The sequence below is a fragment of the Mya arenaria genome, chromosome 9 (genome assembly GCF_026914265.1).
Source record: "Mya arenaria isolate MELC-2E11 chromosome 9, ASM2691426v1".
NCBI lineage: Eukaryota > Metazoa > Mollusca > Bivalvia > Myida > Myidae > Mya > Mya arenaria.
In genome coordinates, this window is record NC_069130.1 from 67,541,507 (window position 1) to 67,565,266 (window position 23,760).

The following is a 23,760-nucleotide window of genomic DNA, read 5'->3' on the forward strand; positions in this document are numbered from 1 at the left end:
ATTTGGGTCCAAATATCTCATGGTGAGTCACAAATGAAGACGGCATTGTATATGAACATTTAAAGAACACAACATTAATTATATCTACAGTGTTATCAATATGTTCTCCAGTATGCTGAGGTGTGGATCTATACCAGTAAAAATAAAAAGGGGTCATTATCACGTTACACAAAGGCAGGAAAAAGCAAAAGATGCGAAAATAAATTCTAAGCCAACCTTAGTAAACCCCAATGCGGATTTCAAAAAGGACTTGCATGTTTTATGACATCGTTCGTCTTGCGCGAAAGGCTTCATGTCAGATCATTTTCCCGTGTTACAAAGCTGCCCATAGGGCCGGAAGTGCTCGCCGATTGTGAACCTCGTGTTTATCGCTGGACTATAAGGCACATAGAATGTAGTGGTTTGCGACTGTGTATTTAGTGTCAAAATATTAATTCCACAACTCTAGCAGATGGTACTATTATCATTCTCGAAATCAGCCATGGACCAAATGTTGCCAATACTCCAGGAAATGGAGATGTTTTTATATCTCGGACAAATCAAATGCCTCGTTTTCGACAAAAAAGTGAGTCGCTCACACGACCGCTGTTGTGAAGTTTGACCTGACAAGACCAACACATTTGGCAAATATACCCACCTTGGAGTTTTAACGGGCAGTAATCCTTCATCGAAATAAGCAATGCGCGAAGCGTGTAATAAATTGCGAGGAACGATTGTCCTAAATTCTTGGTTACATTCAAACAAATCGAGCCCTCTGATCTTGAGAACAATATGTATTTAAGCAGAACCCTCAATATCCATATAAAGGTGTGAAACATGGAATACTTACTCGTCGAGTAAAATATAACACCTAAAGCGTGCGCACAGATTTTGTTTATATCATATTCGAAACATGCCAAGATATGTGAATGTAAATTTTGCACTTCTAACATTAAATGCGTTACCGATAGAAACATACATCGATCATAAAAAATTGCTTATATTCGGTCAATAACGTCGTTTGCAGGAGGACTACTTAGCGAAAGTTATTTTTATTCATCGTCTTGTTCGCTTTTCAAACGGCGAACAACAGCGTATTGGCTTTATACAAGATATTGTGAGAATCTAAACAAGTACGGCCTGCATAATGTTTTAGATTAATTTCTAACTTTCAGGACATTCTCTTCAAAGTTGATATGGAAATATACACTGAAGAGAAACGTGTTAATATATGTTGAACACTCTGGTGACTGTTGCGCGGAACGAAAATAAAAGAACAAAAGAACGATCATGTTTACTTCACTTCTAACAGCTGCTGGACATTTAATTTCAAACAATTTGTTATGCGCTGCCACCGATGCGGCTTGCTTACGGAGAATACTACAAAACACGCACTATGGTTTTGCTCTGTAAATGAGGCTTACAGAAATCTTGTTTGGGGTGCCTTTTTTATATCAGTCAAATGTTGTTCTTACAAGTTGTTTACATGAATAGCAACGAACAGTGTCAATTCATTTTAAAGATGTCTACTGATAAGAACGATAGATATTGTGTTGTGTTGATTACTACGTTAACGTTATGCCAATATTGTCTTGGGCCCGGGCTTAAGGTCTTAATATTCGATTTTCGTTAAGACAACTTTGATACGGGCCGTCGTATACAGCTGCTATTATTTAACAATCTTTCACAAGTCATGTTACAATATGATATGTCATGTGTTAATTTGAATTTATATTTGAACTTTTTTTAAAGCTTCTTTACAACTATAAACTATTAATATCATTATATGATGACAGTACTATTATCATTTTTGTAACTAATATTCTGTATAATTTCACATGTATATTGCAATTATCCATATACTCACTTTTGTACATACGTTTTGCTCTCCAACTTGGAGGAAGTTAACATTTTACCGCTTCTTTAACAAAGATGTGAATGTAAATGTTGCATTCAAAAGACTGCGTGTGGGTCTGTAGTTCTTATATCGATTATGTTGCAAATGAATCAAACGCCAAACGTTTTGGATCATCTCTGTCGATATGCGTGACAAAAAGTTTGTCACAGCCCGATCTTACTTCAAACTCATCAAATGTCCATTTAAATGTCAAGATTTCTTGATAAAAAGAACAACTATCATTGTATATGTTGAACTATCACAGTTTGATACTCTCGTATTCACAGAAACATGACGTTATAGCTCCAATCGCCATGACAATCTCCTTTTCGAAAATAACCTTGTTCCATTTAGAACAGATCGTCGTAGTCACGGTAAAATTATTTTATATGTAACACCGCACTGTATCGTCCCGATATTAAGATTAACGACGTTGAATGGATTTGGCTAGAAACAATTATTATACATAAACATCTTCTGTTGGGCTCGTTTTATGATCCTCTGATTGCTGGCTCCGCAAAAATGTATTGATTCAACGACTTGATTGGGCATGCTGTTTATACAGGAACATCAGATATCCGGTTAACTGTGGAATTAATCTAATCTTCCATAGGCTTCAATATCATTTGTTTATTTTTTTTATTTTTTGTCTCCTAAAGCATAGATGTTATACTGCAAAACACACAGACAAATTAATTTTGCTTTTTCGTGCATCGATAGCTCATAAGACTGTTACAATTCGAACCTCTTAACTTGCGTAGTTTCACAGTTGAATTCGTAAATCAATTCGTAATCGGAAAAAGGCTGTCAAAAGAGTAATTACCACATATAACCCTCAACCTATGTTCTCTAACAAGCTTCTAATAAACGAAACCCACCAATCAGATCAGCAAAACACTTCAACACACTAACAACGAAGCTATGGGACTATTCAAATCAATCCGCCGACTTCTGGAAATTAATGAAGCAGTTTAGAACTGGACCTCTGTCAGAATTTTAACGTTGCCCTTCCTTCTTGGCTATTTTAAGTAAGCCAAGTACATTTATCATCGATATCGTCAAGAAAGATTCCGTGATCAATATAATCACATGTGTTCATGCGTCAATTAACTTAAGTTTTACCATGAGGGCATTTAGCTGACCACAAAGCGATTAAACCTTTAATCATCTTTATAATTGTTTTGTCATCTAGTTCGTACTTAAATAAAACCGCGATTCCCAAATATGGAGATTAAACCATAAGGTTGAAGTTTGAATTTAATTTTTTCCTGCTCAACTTTTTCTTAATAATTCGTTTGTGGCGAATGTAATTTAGCATCTCAATTGTTCAAACTATCCAAGAATCTGATAACATCATAGACATTCATATATATATTTTCGTTATGTTCGTTTTCTTTCCTTTCTTAACATTATAACTTCGGAAATATTTGCTGATGATAACAGCTTGCATTTAATAAAACCTATAAATTTATAGCGTTCTTTAATTTCCTTACGGTTCTAAGAAGCTTATTTAATTATTCATCAAAGTAATGATCAATTTTGTCAGCTCTTGTTTTATAGAATCTTATTTTTAATTTTGTGTCTAAAGTATTATTTTGAAAAGTTCTCTGACTGCAGTTTTGGTTTGAAATTATTTTTAATTTTGTAACTCGTCTGTGTCAATTCATTGTATTTATGTCCCGTAACAGATTCCATTCCTAAAGCTATGTTTAATTCCCATTAAGAGAAATTAAAACTTACTCTAGTAATTGTGGGGATGAAATATTAACATCTCCTCAAAAACAAGTTGACGCATTGAATGGTGTATCTTTTAATTTATATAGATTACGTTTGCATACTGAACTATCTCAACTTTTAAGACGAATGCCGATTCGCATCTACATCAAATAGATAAAAGCACTGCATCGGGCTTCAATGAGTGTAAACGGAAACTAAGTTAAAAAATAAATATGGTTAAAACTACCAATAAAACGGTGGAAGCAGACAGTTTGGTACAGAAGGGTTATAACTCGGTTAATTTAGTTTAATGAAATGCCCAAACCTTATATTATTTAATGACAACTGATAGTCATTTTGAAATAGTACGGGTTAATTTAAAGCATTCGTGTTCACCTATATTGGGATTAGAAACTGAAAATAAATAAATATCAGTTGTAATTTGATAGCATTTGAAACCGAATACTATTAATGAACTAGTCTTTGAATAAAATAATCTTTGAATAAATTTATTTCCACTGTACAAAGAGTGTTTCGATATTTGGAAATCTCAAGGTATTTCACACATTTTTTTAAATAAAGTCGTTGACTTTCACCCTTCGTTCAGCTAACGTTATGTTTTGTAACTATAAAACATAGTTCAGTTTGAGTGAAGTAGCGCAAACTACGAATATTCAATTCTCAGAATATCTAATGATCTTTTATTTATTTTGTTATTGTCGAGTTATTGTTTTCTTTCAATATTTATGAAGTGATTTCTTTGACGTACTACTCAAACGTTTGTCCTAGCATGCCATTATTTTACGCTAGAAATGCAGTGAACATTATGGTTGATCATTCTGTTTACCAATTCGATATTCGAGAGATGATCCAAAATAACGTACGACTTTATTAACCGTGCCATTTACATTTTCATATACCATTTGAACGTACATTGCCTATGCATACACAATATTGTTACTTGTACTTTAAGTTACGAACAATTTAAAAGAGCAGCGTTCATAATCCGGTACACGAAGTGTGTGCAAACTGTGTTTTTTAACGGCAAGTATAATTCTGCGAAATTGTTTTCGCAAATTTTATTAACAATTAACGATGTACAATAATAAATATTAATGATATATTTTTTACTGACATAAAATCAAGATATCACAAGTTAGAAAAGTTTTATATTGTTTATTGCATATACATATAGAGCATTTGCGTAACTTATATTTTTATATTATTCTTTACAGTAAACTACTATAATTTTTGGAAACAATTTCCCATATGTGTTTCAATAATGTTTTTGTATGAGGGTGGATCTTTTCAATCGACAAAACAATTTAAATTTTAATAGTTAGTCAGCATTAATGTGTACTAGCAAATTTGAAGGGGACCTATCCTAAGTAGGACATGACTCTTTAGGACATTGGATCAGCTATATACGTGGTTGTTCGAGTCCGGACCATAATAGAGTTAGGAGACGGTACTGGTTTTGTAGGATGTTAATTGGTTGTAGTAATCATTTCGTGCTACAGCCCTATGCTCCTCCCTATCACCATCTGAATATAATGCAATAATGTTTATATATACTGGGGTGCTATATGCCATTTGTAAATTGAATAGTAATTTGCTAAAAGAGCTAGCCTAAACGAGACTAAAAAAGTCTAACTATAAACTCTCTTCGATGACATATGGTAAACGCCAATGCCACAGAACAGAATAAAAAAAAATATTTACAAACCAGAAACACGGAACAGCAATTTGTTCATTCCATGTTTCCATCGGACGGGTAATAGAGAAGTTTGTAATCTTTAAATAGCTGGCCTTTTACAAAGATAGAGGATGTTTCATACAATTAGTTTAAGACATATCTTTTTCTGCAAAACCCTTGTCTACAAATGTACCTTAACAACGTTTTGAGCAGATTAACTTTTTTCATATGGGAATTTATGGAACAAGAGACGTGACTGCCGTGCGGCTCGTCTGACATCCTGTACAATGATGATCGATCTAATGATCAGGGGTCATTTTTTAATTTCCCCTCCAGTGGTTATTTGACTGTGTATCAAGTTCATTGTCGTTTGGGGTCCTTGCCTCGTGTCCCTTAAGAGGGTACAATTTTTCTGCAAAACCCTTGTCTACAAATGTACCTTAACAACGTTTTGAGCTGATTAACTTTTTTCATATGGGAATTTATGGAACAAGAGATGATCGATCTAATGATCAGGGCTCATTTTTTAATTTCCCCTGTGTATCATGTTCATTGTCGTTTGGGGTCCTTGCCTCGTGTCCCTTAAGAGGGTACAATTTTTAATGTTCGACTACTGGGAATGTCCGTATAGTCTGTTCTGTATTATAATCAATTATAACTGACATAAAGCAACACGAGATATGTTTGGTTTGAATTTTATAACTGACACAGGGCAACATTAATTATGTAGGGGTGCTATTTATAACTAGCACAAAGCAGGATAGGTAAGACTTGGTTTTGCTGATAAACACCCCTATTCGTTTAAATTATGTATTTGTTTATATGTTATTTGCGTTTAACCTGTGCCATTAAATGAGGTTTATGTTGAAAGTTGACTTCTAGACTTGTGTATGAAGTATTATAATAAATATTGGTAATTCTATTGACACAAAACATTGATATTAACTTAAATTGCAGGTAGTCTTAGCTTATATCCGCTGAGGCACGAGGTGGCGTGTGTAGCCAACAATGAATAGAATTAAAATAGTTCTAGCTACACTGGGTTTGATCATCATTCTGATTATTTACTCTTATTTGAACTCTATCACTGTCAATTTTCCTCCAATAAGAAACAGTGACTTTAAACATGAGGATTGTTGCTTTAACGAAATTATAAAAAGTGATATTTCATCATGTAACCAAAGATTAGAAATACATTCGTTGGCGGAAGATGTTGATTGCTTTCAAGCATTTATGTTCACAAAGATGAACATATCATGGAAATTGGAAAACAAACACAACATAACGAAAAAATGTACATTTAACGGAACATATGCGAAATGTCCATGGATATGCAATAAGTGTACCTTTATTACTATGAAAACTGTTCTTGGACGTACTGGAAATCAAATGTTCCAAGTGGCTTCGTTATTGGGAATTGCTAAAAAACGTGGATTTATACCGATTATACCATCCACAATTCCAATAAATAAATGGTTTGACTTGCCAACTCTAAGTGAGGTTTCAAAACCTATTTACCAATCTGAAGTGCACGAAAAAGGTTTCGGGAAGTACCTTAATGAAATTGAAGACCTCGACGAGAACAAAAACTGGACCATTGCAGGATATTTACAATCATTTCGTTATTTTGATTCCTCGAACGATATAATTCACAAATTGTTTGATATGAAGTTCGAAAAACAAATGCGCGCGAAAGATATATTACGGTCATTTTCACCAAGTAAGTTGGCTTTCCACCATTTAGTTTTGTTTCCTAGTACTAATGAATCACCTATTGGTTTGGATAATTAATGTTCAGAAAGTCGATTTTGCCATATGACCTCATTTCTGTTTCTTATTTGTAAACTTCTTGTATTCGAATATTTGCTAAACAGAACAAAGAAAAAAATTCTTAGGTTTCAGGTTGACATTAAAAATACTTCTTAAATTTGAATCATACAGAATATATTTTAAAACATACCAATATTTAATGCTTTTTTTGATATTTTCAGACGACGAAATTGTGTGTATTCATGTACGAAGAGGAGATCTATTAAAAGGGAAAAACATCAAACTTGGCTACAATCCAATTGATTATAGGTTCATAAATATGTCTATAAACTATTTTTTACATACTTTAAAAAACATAACATTTGTTATTTTGTCTGACGACATTTCTTGGTGTAAAAAATATATTAAAGGTGAAAACGTTGTTTTCAGCCCATTTAAGGAAGCCATAGACGATTTCGCATTAATGATGTCGTGCAATAATGTTGTCATAACATCTGGAACATTTGGATGGTGGGGTGCTTATTTATCTGGTGGAACTGTTGTTTATCACAATGGATATCCAGCTAAAGGCAGCTGGCTGGACCAAAGAATAAAAAGAGGGGATTATTATCTTACGACATGGACTGGTCTAGGCGATAAAAAGTAAAACATATGGAATTGGTGAATGAAATACCATTCCGTTTGGGTCGAGGAAACATTTCAGTTAGAAGAATCATATTTACACGAACTTTGATTGTAAAACCTGTAAACAATGAGTTTTTTACTATTTGCTATATCAAATGTTAGCATTATTTTCACTCATTGTAATATTGCTTACACGTTCTATTTGTTCGATTCCATAAGCAGCGGGATATTCAAAGGCTTTCATTCACATTGCTATTTGCCCCGAACTATTTTAACTAATGTACTAAAATAAATATCAGTGTTGTTGAAGTATATTACCAGAATATTTCGAATATAGCAACTTTAATCAGTGGTTTTTTTTAATTGACCTTCCCAATATTTGATTTGCAACTGCTGCATAAATGAAACGTTGTTATTTTCAACATTGAATAATTCCCAGGCCATCTTTAATAAAAGAACTAATATTGTTCAGATTAAATTAAATAAAAAACATATCAAATAACGATAAATGAATAGAAAAAAATAGGTGGACTAATTTATCGGGTGAGCCACAGCTCTGAAGCAATGCGATACATCAGTAAGTAATAAATAAAATGCGATCTTCACAATCTTATCAATTGTATGTAAGTTTCATCTTAACAATCAGCGTTTTTCCTTGCAATTGCATTACCAGGTATCTGGTCTGTTTAGTGCCATATGATAACGGCTAGAATCTGGTAATGTGTTTCTCATTTCATGACTTGTACAGCACAATTTTTGTTAGCACACTTGCATGTGGCTACCAGTACAAGTTTAGGTTGTAGTTGTAATACGTCTCTTCAATGTTTAATGATGGTATAACCATTCAATAATTCTATTTCTATTAAAATCCCGCAGAACAAACGTACACGTGTCGAATAAGGCAGCATGATAAGTTTCTGCGTACCGAGAGCAAATCCATGAACACCGCCGACCAAACTCGTCTGTACTTGTATACTTAGTGTAACTTGCATAGACTGGGCACTGCTCGGTATAAGTTGATCAACATAATGTAGCTGTTTGACAAATACCTCAAATCAGGACGCGTCATAGATAAAAAACTTAACAGTTTTAATTTCAATATTACTGGATGACCTAGTCCTCAAAACGTTATACACTTATACACGTACATGCAACTTTTCGCTACATGTAAAGCGTTTTCTTATAACATCAATGATGTCTATGTTATTTGATAGTCACACAAAATACTAAGATACACTGCATTTACGAATATCCACTGTTTGTTCGCAGACAAAATGCAGAATGGGACTTTAAACTTCGTACTAGGGCTGACCTTGGTTATATTGTTTGTGTACTATGGCATCCTCTACTTAGCAACCTCAGACACCTTTGAGTTATCAGCCAACTTTAAGCACATGCTTATCAGCGAGGACGGACCCAGGTTCGAGGTTCCAAGAGACGCGCATTCGCATCATGGTAAGTGGTAAGGTTCATCATCATCATCTAGCCAGCTCCACCAATATCATCATAGTCAAAATCATAGTAACCAACTCAAAAGTCATTACCTGAATTGTGATCATAGTCATCATTATCGTCATTATGCAAGATAAAGTCATCAATATGTATTAGGCAGTTTCAAGCTGGCATAAGTTTTGCACATAAAGGTATTAAATTTAATGTGTATGTGAAAATCTATGAAAAAAATCTGTTTCAATGGGTTTACATAAAAATGATCGGTATCTCTATTTTTGAAATAGTTTATGTCAAATTTATCTTTGATATGTTCTTAAACTAAACATGATCACACCGAAACTTTTTTCGGACAACGACACAGAGGCAAAAAAACTGTACGATCAAGTTCGAGTTTTATGCTGGGTAATGACAAGACCCCAGAATAAAGAGAAAAAAGCCGTTCATGTGCTTGCCACATGGGCTCATATATGTAACAAACTTATATTCATTAGTTCAGTGACTGTTGCCAATTTTCCTACGGTCGGAGATAATGTTTTTGAGGGTCGCGAGCATTTGACTAAAACATTCGGTAAAATATAACATAAGACATTTGGTAAAACTATGAAAGCATTTCAATATGTGTTCCACGTCATTTCGACGACGCTGACTGGTTTATGAAAGCCGATGACGCTATTTTAGAAAATTTACGTTATTTCCTCTCAAGCGAGAATAAAGATTCGCCAATTGTTTTCGGTCATCATTTAAAGGCTGGGGTTAATCAAGAGTACTTATGCGGAGCTACATAATCAGCAAAGAGGCGCTGAGGAGAATTGGCGCTCACGGAACGGAACCATCCATGTGCCGCCAAGATAGCAGATATGAGGACGTGGAATTTGGCAAGTGTATGCAGAACTTGGGGGTTTAAGTTGGCAATTCCGCTGACCGGTTTGGGCGAAGTTGATTTCACTGTTTTAACCCGGCTTCACAATGATTGGCGTCTATCGGAAGTTATATTATACTTTTGACGCACACGGAGCCAAAAGTGTGAGTAACTTATTCCGATGACTCAACAAAAGAACAACGTAGCATCATAAAAAGTAATGAATGTAACCACCGTCAAACATTTAGCCTTCAATTCGTGTTTTTCTAACCTTATAAAGTTTGTTTGACTCCTAACCGTATGCCCATTGGTTGTACAAAAAAACCGTTAAACCGAAAACGAAAAACTATTAAATGTACTATCAGAAATTATGACTGTCTGAGTAGATAAAATGTTTTTCTATTACTAATAATAGAATAAAAATAAGAAAGTGTTTAAACCATAGTTACTTTCATAAAATAGAATCTTACTGTCCTCCTCTTTGCAAAGCACCAAAATGTTAATATAACCCGGACATTTTATTCAAAACCTGAAGCTTTGTTCATAACTAGAAGTTCGATTTGAGAATCAACATATAACGTGAACTACATTCTCCGTAGTCCTAACAAAGGTAGCAGTTCTAATACCTCTTGGCAAATAAGTTTTCGATTTATACACCGAATGACCGAAATAAAATAGCGGTGTAATGTATCCTAAATATTCATTTACTTTTATTATTTCAGGATCGAGAGAACATCTCCGACTATGCAATTAGCTTCCACTACATGCTCCCGGCCAACATGAACGTAATGGAGTATTTTGTTTACCATTTAAGACCGTACGGTATTCATTCCAACATCAAGATTCAAACCAGGAAGCGAGGTAAAACCGGAAATGACGAAGCAGTAAAAGTAAAATATTTTAGGTTAGTTTTCTGAATTCACGAGTGAATTAGAATAAGCGACTATTTGTGCAAGGGACGTAATGCTTTGGGGCGTGGTAACATATTGGAAACATGTGGCTTTTGTGAAGTGTGGCATGTGACTTTAGTGATTTTACAATCAAACACATGGTATTATGTTCCAGAAATGACGACTATAATCGATTATTGTGTATAAATTTCAGTAATCGAAAAATTACACGTGGATTATAACAAATATCTCTCAAATGGACGGAATGCTGTAAGCATATGGTAATTAATAGGAAACAAGTGGATTTTGGTATGTGGAACATGTATTTTTGTGATTTTACAATGAATCACATGGTGTTGTTTGTCTAGCAAAGGTGACTGTTTGTGTAGATTTCCAGAGTTGAGTAGACAGTCCAAAACCATATTACAAAACATGTATTGCTTTACATTCCGTCTGTAAGGTAAATGTCTGAAACTATTCAGTTCATCTCTGTATTTTAAATGTGTTCTATAATTTCATGAGACACATGTCAGTATATATTAAAAACAAATGTAAAATAAAGATAGTAGTGTAAGGTAATAATTTATTCTGCTGTTTTTTCTTTCTCTTTCGAATTCTAAAAGGCATGTCATTTCTTGATGTCGTCCTTGTCAATGTTAAAAATGTGTGAAATACAATTGACAATTCACTGTTTCAAACAACGGAAATATCAATTTGAATTGTTCACTATTTTTAAACTTAAGTCCGTTCACACATTCAAATGAAATTTCAGAGCGTTCAGGGCTGAGACGCATTTTCAACGAAGTCATTTTCGAACTGGTGTAACGTTCGTATACAATATCGGCGCGCGTTTTTGAAAAATGCAATTCAATGTCATTAAAAAAATTTTTTATTCCAGTGTAACTTCGCATTACATTTTACCTCGTTGACAGCACAAAAGTGAATGACAAGGTAAACTAAATATTACTAAATTTATCAATACTTTTTGGCCTTACCCATCACTGTGAAAGTCTCTTATGCTAAAAATAAAATAAAAACAAAACACGTTTAGTTTAGTTTAGTTTAAACCAATTAAGCAGCTTTATTTAATGATTCAGGTATGTTAAGATATTTATTTTTTAAGTCAGAAATTTGAATGCATAATTTTGATACTAATGACACGAACTTTCAAGTACTTGTGTATTTATGTTTAAAAGTTGCGCAAACACTTTCAACGGTGAACGAAATCGTCAAGGCTAGCTTTCGTGAGCGAACATCAGTCTTAACTGAACACTTGCAGAAACATTTTTCTCCCACCTCAGATAAGTATATCCAAACATTTAACCATGCTAAAGAATTCTTATCTTGCCCACAGGCAAGAATAAAATGCCCGTATGAAACTCCTTTTAATGGTAACCACTTTGTAATTACCTCCCTTGTTGAAGACTGTCGTCTCTAGCATCATGGACACCTTGTATTGTGGCAATATTTAGAATGCTAATTAATAATTTCTCGCTTTAAATATCACCATAAAAAAGTTTTCACGCAGCTTTCAAGAAATGATGCTGCACGCTACTCAGAACTGTTTTAAGACCGATTTGACTATTAACATAATCTGAATCACTGCGCGAAATATCTATGACAACCACGAATTATCATATATCCATACGCATTAATTTTCACGACGCACAAGAAAATTCAAACAAATAACACATTTTTACTGAATTTTGTTTAACTTAGGTGGGAGAAAAAAAGCATCTACCATAGCCTCTCGTGTAAGATATGTTCATCCCGACCCTCGCGCAGGGTGTTTTGTGGAAACACCCTACGCTCGGGTGGGAATAAACCTATCTTACACTCTCGGCCATGCAAGATACTTATATTCCGGTCTAACTCATTACATTCGAACGTCGAAAAACCCCTTAACTCTAACATTCCCATTCATCTACTACTCAAGACAAAACTGTTGAATATTTCAATGTTTAAAAGTAATTTGTAAGATAGCGCTTGAACAGTGCTGAATTTAAAAAAAAAACGAGACAAAATCAGATATACAAACTTAAGCAGTCAATATCAATTATTATCAAAACTGATATTACCATATATCATTCAACATTAATGTTAATGTTCAATTGTGAAATCACAATCCAAGGGGGAGAGATACAATTAATCTTTCTTTCAATGAATCCGCTATATAACCATCTTTGGCCTTTTAACTTAACCATCTACCATGGCGTTTAAAAAGTATATCTCTAACTCCATTATTAGCAGCTGCCGATGCACCCCCTGAACGAAGAGAATGAAGCCCATATTTATAAATGTCAACCACATTATCTTTGAATGTGTCTCTAAACAGTTCTCGTAAAGTTGCATAAGATACAGATTTGTCCGTATTCCTTAGTTCATAATTGCCGCTTTTTAATTTTACAACTCTATTCAACAAAAAGTCATCATCTTTCATATTACACCAATTAATGAATCTTTCCAAATTAACAACAGGGCACAACTTAGAACCTGTCCGAGCTAAAACAATCCAAGCTACGTTCCTGTACTGATCAGTTTTACTGGATTCAATATATATAGTCACACAAGAACTGTCCATAACAATATCGGAACATTTAGTCAGTAATCCAAAATTTCTCAAAAACCTGCATAATCTATTAAACAAGCACAAATAATTCTCTGGTCCATTGTCAAACTGGAAACATTCATCATACGTATCATTTAACTTTTTCACTGAAATTGGATCCTTTTTAATTATAGCTCAAGCAAGTTTTCCTTTTTGTACATTCAATAATGAAGTAGTCGGTGAAAAGATCGTGAACATAGTTCACAACATAAAATGCTTTAAACGCTGGACTTGCAGAAAAAGCAGTTGCCACTAATAAACACAGATACATGGCAAATATGAATGGCTTTTCTTGCAAGATGTCCTCTTCTCCAACGGAATTACTCAACACCGAGAGTCTCCAGCAGTTGAATGCAGAATAATAAGAAAAGCATATTATAATAATAAGAAAAGCATATTATAATGTCTTGCCAGCCAAGACGAACAACTCATCTATTTAGCAATTATAATGGCAGCCAAGCCAAATGTACTTGCACAGTTATAAGAAAACATATAAACACAACATCTGCATTTATAAAGAAATACAGAGCAAACCACCGAATCTTACAAAAAACAGTTTAACTTATCTCTCAGCAACACATATGATGTGTTTAACTTAGTATTCTTTTAAAATGCTTATTTTAATGCAACATTCTGCAAGGTGTGTAAAACATTTCCCTGTTGGCAAACCAATCAATTACATTCACAGCAAATAAATGACCATTCTAAATCAAAGGCCAAAATGGGGCAGATTTTATAATATAATTATCAAAATTACTGTATCTTTGTCACGTCCATTTTTTTATAGAACCCCCTCTTTTCTCAATCCATGGAAAAAGCATCAATACCTGCAGAAAATTCATCGCAAAACCTACTGTAAAATCAAGTATTTTGCATTATGTCCTGATGCAAAGCAGTTTACTTCACATTTCCTCCACCTTGCAGTAATTGAGTTCAAAACGTCAACTGATATATATCCAATCATCAATGACTTTAGAAAAATAACATGCCTGATAATTTAACGCCCTAGGAATCCATTTCATATTCACAATATTGGATTCCTTCAAACAAAGACTATGAATCTTGAAGGCAATATCTTGTAGTTCTGTCTTTATAGAACCTTTCTCTATAACGGTACAAACAGCTTTGTTATCAGAATACCATTTAACCTTAGATGATGTCAAAACAGTAGAGAGAGACTTCAAAACTCTATAGACTGCAACAAGCTACCTAAATGTAGAGGACATAAGAGTCTCACTTTCTTCCCACATACCATGAACAATTGAGTTTGGAGTGTAAACCTCATAACCTGCATATCCTGTGCAACTGGCATCTATGCTAACAACCATGTTATAATCTAAATTCACAGATAATTTTCTGCAATTTATAGACTCGAACTTTTTTTTCCAAAATTTGAGTTGTCGACAGACAATTTTACATATACAAGTAAAGACAAAGTTGGTGCTGAAGAAATACCAATACTTAAATACCTTGTCATAAACTGTGAAACGGGGCAAATAACAATTACCATTGCTACAATCCGGCCGACAAAAAATGGTGACATTTTTGGCATGCGCGCGCCTGTGAACCTTATGTGCTTCTTCAATATGCGAGAGTGTATTAATTGATTTTGCAATGCGTCAGTGAGGTATACTTAGAAGAAAAAATTTAGTCAGTACTTCTACTTTGTCAAATACTTTTCGGAAATAAGACTATAACGTAAAAACATTTGACTTATTACATAGTTGATTTAATATCCAACATTTGTTAACACTTTAAACACACAATACCAGCTGATTCCATTATTTTACACGTCATATTTAGCATAGGGGTCCAAATTAAAAATTCTGTCGATGTCAATATCTAGTCTGACCACCCCTCGTTAATAACAGCAACACACCGACGTCTCATGCTGATTATTAGTGTTCTAATAACGTGAAGTGGTATTCTCGCCCATTCCTCCTGTAAAGCCCGCTCAAGATCCGCAACGTTATTGACGTCATCTCTGCTACGTACTTTACGTCCAAGGTAATTCCACATATCCTCGATCGGTGAGAGATCAGGTAACTTTGCAGGCCAATCAATGGTGTCGATGTTGTGTCCAGCCAGAACGTTTTGTGTGTAACGTGCAGTGTGGCAGCGAGCGTTATCCTGCTGTAGAATATCAGCATGACTGTTGGCTATGTTCGGTGCAACGACGGGAACAATGATTTCATCACAATAGCGAACAGCATTTAGATTTCAACGTATTGTTTTAAGTTTTGTTTTCCCACTCTATGACATCGGGCCAAATATCATAACACTTCCACCACCGTATCGATCACGTTGGATGACGTTAGCAGGATCCAGCCGTTCACCTTTGCGTCTCCATACACGCAGCCTGCCATCTGCCCCCTGCAGATTAAATTTGGATTCGTCTGTGAAAACGATCCTGTTCGATTGCCGTCTTATCCAGCCAAGACGTTGGCGAGCCCAATTAAGATGTGCTATACGGTGACGAGCACTCAGCGGATTGCCAACGTAAGGGCGACGAGCGCGAAGTCGCGCGGCCTTCAAACGATTACGTGCAGTGAAAACCGAAATTCTGGTTTCTGTGGCAATTCTCAGTTGATTTGCGATCTTCTGGGCAACCATGAAACGATGACGTCGAGATGACGTCACTATGTACCGCTCTTCGCGTGGCGTCGTTTTACGAGGTCTGCCTGACCGCGGCCTGTCCTTAACGCTGCCTGTTTGAATGAATCGTTCTTGCAGACGGAAAATAGTCCGTTCGTGAACACCAAAACGACGAGCGACGTCAGCTACGCGTATACCGGCTTCCAGCAATCCTAGAGCGATACTTCTGTCATCTAATGATAAGCCAGGGCGAAGTCCCATTATTGTTGTCGATAATTTGTATCCAGATTATTTCAATGTGACTACTACACTATTCATTTGATAAAATTGCCGACAAAATGACCATGCCGATTAACGTATGCACGTGCACCACGTGAATTTCGAAAAAATAGCAAAACTACTGTATGCAGTGGCTAATTAGGTATTAACCGATGTATTGGTAATAAATAGGTCAACCACATGCTGTTAAGACGTATTTACTACAAATATTTTCAAAATTGTTGACTTAGTTCAAAAATAAAAATACTGACTAAACTTTTTCTTCTATATATATAAATATGATAAACTCCTAAGTGTCTAAATAGGGACCAAGATATTCCAATTTTTGAACTGGATCCCTTAAGGACTTTAAAGTTTCGGTACAAAACCAGAATCATCAAATCATGTTAAACAGACTGGGACATTTCGGTACAATCAGAATAGCTATCTCTACAACCAAATCCATGAACATGAAATATCCTAGCCTTAAATAGATTAAAACTACATGCAAATCTTATAAGGAAAACACTGTATAAGGACTTACAAAAAGTGGTTTGCTTTGACATTCCGATCAATATTTATGCAAAAAAACTTCAGAAACAAGCTCAATAGCAAAAGGTTTAAACATAAACCCGGTTAAATGGCATTGGGTAAACGCCTCGTACTAACAAATCATCAATTGCTTCCCGAATAAACAAATTTTCTTTTCTAGCAGTGAAATTATTAGAAAGATCAACACTTTTTGGTATAGAAGAAAATGGAATCTTATATCCACTAACTATTTTATCAATAATCCCTTTCAATTATACCGTGTTTAAACTTATCTGCCCTTTGCTGACGTTAAGTGAAAATAGTCGAAATTGAACGCCTTTATGCGAGGCGATCTATTTTCAGCAGAGGAATGCGATTTAAGGTACAAAACATATATGTTGTGTTTAACAATGTTTCAAAACATTGATATTCATAAATTATCTCGACATTTTATAACATTAATAGAACGAAAAAGTCGCTCTTTTAAGCAAATAATCAGTTTGTCACATATTTTTGCGACTTTCGTGATTTTTACTAATACACACTTTATCAGGCCCAGTTGTGAATATTTGCGAGAGAGACCATATTTTAATGTTATAAAAGGACAAATGTAACATATCTAAGTACAAAAACTGTTGTGTTTTCAGTAATTGGCGGTCAAATGGAAGACCATTGATATAGCCAAGCGACAGTTTTAGGGACTTTCTCGACTCTCTCTATGCAGGCCACCACATCCGCAAAACCAGACGGTACCTCTATTGACCCACCCGAAAAAGCAAGGAGTAATAAGAAATCGAAGGTACATATTTTGAAGATAGATTCAGGTTCTCACAGAATGTAATCAGATATTTTGGAAGCATCTTAGTGGCAGGCTGAAACCTAAAGCCACTATTGACCGTAGTGTTTATAGTTAAATTTAAAACAGTTCATAACAGTCACATGTAAAATGAAAGCTGATCCTGAGCCATTTTCTATAGAAAATAACAACTGTCAATCTGTAAGAGTGCATCTTTAAGTGCTCAGAAATATCATAAGTGATTAAAATTTTATAAAAAATAACAACAACGGTTTGGAATAGTCTTTCATGTTAAGCTAAAAAGATTTGCATGGTTGTCCTCTCGATTGAACTGATATATGTTCATCTGTTTGCAGTCAAACAGAATCTGCTGTGTTCCCGAATGCCATACATCTGGCTAAAGTGAAGTACCTGGCCATGGCAAACCAAATTTCCATAAGTTCCCTTGTGTTTGTGACCCTTTGCGGACGGTATGGCTCAACAAAATAAAGCGTGATAAGGGACCAAACTTCAAGGTATATAATTTATCCTGAGATAAATTGAAATACATTCATCAGTTTGTTTTCAATGTTACAAACCCAGTGCGTTACACGGTATAAATAATTTATAGCTGCCTTAAAGACATTTTTTTCGGTTCATAACGATTAGAATAATAGTTGGACTTGCACGTTTATTTATGTGTTTTAAATATGTAATTTTGCTGGTTCTTCAAATTCAGATGAACAAATTTATAATTATTATTATGCATTTCTCATCCCAAAAATTTAGATGTTTCAGCTTAAATTGATTTATTTGAATGAAGTTAGCATTCTTAAATATCTGATGAAAGTAACTTTTTCTTTTACCTGATCAGGCATCATACAGTTGTTAGCTCTCTCCACTTCGAAGAAAACCCAACAGAAATATTTGGAAATTCGAATCGAAGCCTTATTAAAACTGGGTGCTGTGCCTACTAAATTTGACTGTTGAAAAAATGAGGTACACTTTTTCAAACCACAAGCAACAAGAAAAGCGAACAGCCTTCAGTACAAACGTGACATCTCAGTATAAGGTTCTATATCAACTGTTGATGAAGTTCTAGAAGATGACTGTGAAATTAGTGTTTAACCTATTGCTGATCAAACCAACAATGCTTGCTCTTCAGAAGCACACGTCGAAACGGCATAGTTACATAGAGACTTTCTTCTTGATCACCTTCAGTTTGTTCAAAATAAGTCTGACTTTGTTTTGCAAGAAAATGAAAATTTAAGTAATGAGATTGAATAACTGAAAAGAGAAATATTCTCCTTATTATTATGTGTTGAGAATCTCAAACCATCAGAATTTACATTTTCTACTGGCTTTCTATCGAAAAAAGAGTTTGATACTGTGTTAGAACTCGTAAATCCGGGAAAACCAGGAGGAAATATTGTATTCTCAGAAAGACAATGACAATGAAACACAAATAATAAAAAAGCCACTGTCTCCTGCAAATCAGTATTTGTTGTTTCTGTGCAGAGTCCGTGTTGGTCTATTTGAATGTAATATAGCAAAACGACTCAATGTCAAGGTACAGTCAGCATGCTCATTACAACTTGGGCAAATTTTCTGTATTTACAATTAAGTTCTCTGAATATCTGGCCATCAAGACCACAGGTCGATACGACAATGTAAATAACTTTCAAGGAAAAGTATCCAACAACCAGAGTCATCATTAATTGTACTGAAATCAAAACAGAGATGACATCCTCACTTCTACTGAAAAGTCAAACTTACAGTAACTACAAAAACACTAGCACCTTAAAGGACTTGATAGGGACATTTCCATGCGGTAGCATTACATTTGTCAGTCAACTGTATTTGGGAAATATTTCTGACAGAGAAAGTTGACAGCGAAATGGATTCCTTTGTTTAGATTTCAAAGCAGGGGATAGTGTTTTGGCTGACAAGGGGTTTGACATACAAGACCTGTTAGATGAGAAAGATGTCAGGCTGAACATTTATCCATTTTAAGGACAGTACGATGAAATGACTGAAAGCGAAGTAAAAAGAACTCAAAGCATTGCAGCTAAAAGGATTCACGCGGAAAGGGCAATATATAAAATAAAGAACTGCCACATCTTCCACATCTTTGACGAGGTTATTCCATTTTCACTCTTGGTAGCGTAAATCAGATATGGACTGTTTGTGCGGTGATGACATTATTCCATGACACAATTATCTCCTGACTAGGCAATAACTGAAAATCGGTATTGCCACCCACCCGAGACTTTAAATGTTCAGTAATTGTTTTTACCTGTTATCAAGTCAATATTTGTTTATTGTCGCAGTACATATATAATATTGAAAAGATAAACTATTTATAGCTTTTTACCGACATGATCATTTAACAAAATAACAACAGGTTTATCTACACAAATGCATGTGTAATAAGACATTAAAATTTAAAAAAAAAGAATATTAACATATATGTATCTAAAAGGACACGAAGTGAGGGGCATATTGAACTGAGATCATAACAAATTTTAAAATGGCAAGTTAATTATTGTATGATAATAATCACAGATAAGACAAATTCATGCGGTTAAGAACTATTAAATATTCAAATTGCACATTTTATATGTGAAGACAAAGACTTAGCACATTTATAGGTATGACAAACAATAGACAAGTATACAAATGTAAGACTAAGCTGCCGTCGGTAATCGTGACTAAAACATAATTCAGACAATAAAAAATTAAATTTGAAAAAAATGCACTAGATGCGCTATTAGAAAATGATATAAAAATCATATTATCGCCTCGATCAGATCGTAGATGAACTGATTAGCAACAGCTTCTTAGAGTACATTAAACAGTAGTTATTGTAAAAAATATGCATTAATTACATAAATAAAAATACGACTTTCTAAATTACCTAGCAATTATAAGGTAAACCAACATGCATCTAAGAAAGCTGAAATCTACACAGACAATACAGATGACAAATACAGGTGTTATACGGATAATACGAAAATTACAGACTGGTGAAAATACTGAAGCACGCAAGGAAGATGTAAAAAAAGCAGGCAACAACCAACAACATACATTAAACTGCAAAAATGCCAAGTTAGAGGGCAATAATTAAAATTTGACATGATGAATGAATAATAGATATTAAGTTTACCAAGTTTGCACATATGTTTTTCAATTGTTTTCAACACATTTAATTGTCTTGAGCCTTTCTTGCAAATATAAGATAGGTGACTGTGAAATTTGAATTGAAAGTCAAATGTAACTCCAAGCAGTTTAACCTCATATTCACAAGTATTTGACTACCATTCACATTACCAATAGCAATAGCCTGGAAAATATCAGAATTGGCTTTCATTTGATTATTAGAAAACCACTGAATCAGGGAGGCTGTCTTCTTCGTATTTTTAACTTCATTGATGTCATTGTGGCAGCGTGATAGGGTATTGTCATCAGCATAATTATAAAGGTCGATATGGTGGACAAAGTAAAGAATTTCATTGATCAAGATGTTGAAAAGAATCGGTCCAAGAATAGATCCTTGATGGACGCCTTAAGTGATGGCTTATAAATACCCACTTCATCAGTTTTATATTTTGCATCCTGTTGGTTAAGAAATAGCTGATGAGATAAAGAGCATGACCAGAGACGCCGTATGTACTAAGTTTCATTTAAAAGAGGTCGTGTGGAAGACAATCAAAAGCCTTAGATAGGTATGGTCGCCACATATTTGTTGTCATCTAGCGCCTTTTTCCAGTCTTCAGTAATCTTAAGAAGGGTGCTGTGACACCAATTACCGGGTCTTGAGGCAGCTAAAAGTAGGTGGAAATGGTTATAAAAGAAATCCATTAGCTGTGAATTAATTGTCCTTTCATAAATTGTATACATAATTGGCAAGATGCTGACAAGTCTATAATTCCCCTTGTCAAGAATATTATTTTTCTTATACACTGGGGTGACTTGAGCAATTTTCAGCTTGTCTGTAATGAACAGTTAACCAAGTTTGTAAGTGGACCGACAATAATTGGTTTTGAAAGCTTGAGTAATTTAGCGGATATGCCATCCTGACCAGTGGCCTTCTTAACTATCAATTTGTTTACTGATGAAAGAGTTGCTTGTAGGTTTGAAAACAAGTTCATCAGCACAGCTTTTGTTTTCCTGAATTGATAAAATGCTTGGATGGGCAATGTTTACAGGAATAGAATCTATATCAATATCTTTTGCACGTTTACAAAGTAATTATTAAAAATATCGGAAACATTTGCTTGAACGTTTACCAAAATACCATTTTCACATAGAATTGTATCTTTATTGATTATGCTACCTGTGTATGTTAAAAAAGGTTTTACAGTTGGTCAAAAAGATTTGGAGTTACTGCCTCCAACACATCGCTCTATATAGTAACATATTTACCAATAGATTTACGTGTTAAGCTAGTGACTAAGTTTCTTTGTTTTCTATATTGTCCCCAGGCTTTGAAGGATTTGTATTTGTTAAATTTGTTCTGTAGCATATGTTTCTTGTATATTTCTCTTTTAAGGGTTTTATTCATATATGGTAGAGCCTGTTCAAGAAAGCGTTTTCTTTTCATTTGGGGCATGTTTGTTTGCCACATCGATGGAATTTTCTGTGAAAACATTATACATATTATTTACATCATTTGACTTGGTATTTATCTGGGAGAGTCTGGTCTGTAGATCAGTATTGAAACTATCTAAGTCAAATAATTTAAAAGATCTGTAATTGCACCATCTAGTTGACTTGGTAGGTATATCAATTTTCAACTGAAGAGCTACCATATTATGAACATCACTTAGCCCACAACAAAAAATGCATGTTTTACCAAATGACGATAATGTGTTTGTCAAAATAACATCAAATAAGAAGGGTTTTCCAGTTCTAGTGTGGCAGGTTGATTTAATAATGATATTGGCAAGATCAAATCACATAGTTGCTGTATTTTTTGCTACATATATCCATAGTAGGTATACAGTTCATTTGAAAGAGTTCATTCGGCATAGATGGGGGTTAGAAGACACCGATTATAAGCCATTTCTGTTTCCTATCTCCGCCCACCAAAGGTGATATCTATTAACTAAAAACATTGCATATGTAAGAGTCATCAATTTTGGTTTCAGATATAAATAGAAGGTCAACATGGACACATATTTTCTGACAACTTGTGTACCAAGTTTCATATTAATAATTTGAATTGTGTGTTTCTGTGCGTTGTATCTCATGAGCTTGACTTTCTTCAAGGAAAGGCAAGCTCAAGAAGCAGATATCTGCTATTATTATTAAAGCTAAGAGTAAGTTCGGTAAGCCACACATTATATTGAACCGGTTTACCAAGTTGGAATATAAAATGATTTGTTTTAAGAGTCAAGAGTTGTGCTTAAGGGGAATTAAATATTATGAAGCAAGAACTCAAACAAAAGGAATCAGGAAAATAAGTTTTATTTGCATAGTATGACAAAGCAACATGATCAATTGCAATGCATTTCAGTAATTTAATGTTCACTATAATGTGCCTGTATGCTTTCACATAATTTATAAGACAATATGATTATAAATAAGGGAAAAATGATAAAATAAATTGTATTTATGACATTGTTTTTTTGATAGTGTGATACTTGAAAACATGAAAACTAAAAAATGACTGCCCTGGCAGTAAAACGATTATCAAACATACAGATGACAATGATATAAAAACAGAACAGTTTTCAGTGAAATTAAACAGCACATATAAATTCTGTAAAATCATAACAAAACAAAGGGATTTCAATAAAATGATAGCAGCACAAACAGGTTTCAGCGCACTGTATAGTGCATACAGTTTTTGTTATCAAACAAGAGCACCAAATATGTACCAAAAGTGCTCGTCTGTTTTTAATCAATTATTTTATTCATATATTTTCTAAACTAGAATTAATATATATACAAATTCAAACTTTGGGATATTTTGCCTATTTGAACAACCTTTGGAAGACATTATCATAAACATGCTATATATTCTATAATAATATATCCTTTGCATATTCCTCCATAAAATATGCATAAATAAATGTAGTAAAGCATTATTAATGATGTTTTTTTCC

General features: G+C 34.2%; 1 protein-coding gene and 1 pseudogene across 1 annotated transcript; both read left to right on the plus strand.

Moving 5' to 3' along the window:
- Positions 1–4,051: 4,051 nt before the first annotated feature.
- Positions 4,052–8,089, plus strand: LOC128246296 (galactoside 2-alpha-L-fucosyltransferase Sec1-like). The gene is made up of 4 exons (XM_052964490.1): positions 4,052–4,147; positions 6,246–7,008; positions 7,184–7,367; positions 7,488–8,089. The coding sequence occupies exons 2-4, from the start codon at positions 6,297–6,299 to the stop codon at positions 7,702–7,704; spliced, it is 1,113 nt and encodes a 370-aa protein (XP_052820450.1). The 5' UTR covers positions 4,052–4,147; positions 6,246–6,296; the 3' UTR covers positions 7,705–8,089.
- Positions 8,090–9,458: 1,369 nt separating this feature from the next.
- Positions 9,459–10,991, plus strand: LOC128246297 (glycoprotein-N-acetylgalactosamine 3-beta-galactosyltransferase 1-like; annotated as a pseudogene).
- Positions 10,992–23,760: the final 12,769 nt, after the last annotated feature.

Excerpts from the sequence above, each read along its gene's own strand:
- LOC128246296 (XM_052964490.1), top strand. The coding sequence starts at position 6,297 with ATGAATAGAATTAAAATAGTTCTAGCTACACTGGGTTTGATCATCATT. Across the intron at positions 7,009-7,183 it reads ATTACGGTCATTTTCACCAA|GTTTCAGGTTGACATTAAAA; the intron begins GTAAGTTGGCTT and ends AAAAATTCTTAG. Across the intron at positions 7,368-7,487 it reads TACAATCCAATTGATTATAG|CCCATTTAAGGAAGCCATAG; the intron begins GTTCATAAATAT and ends CGTTGTTTTCAG.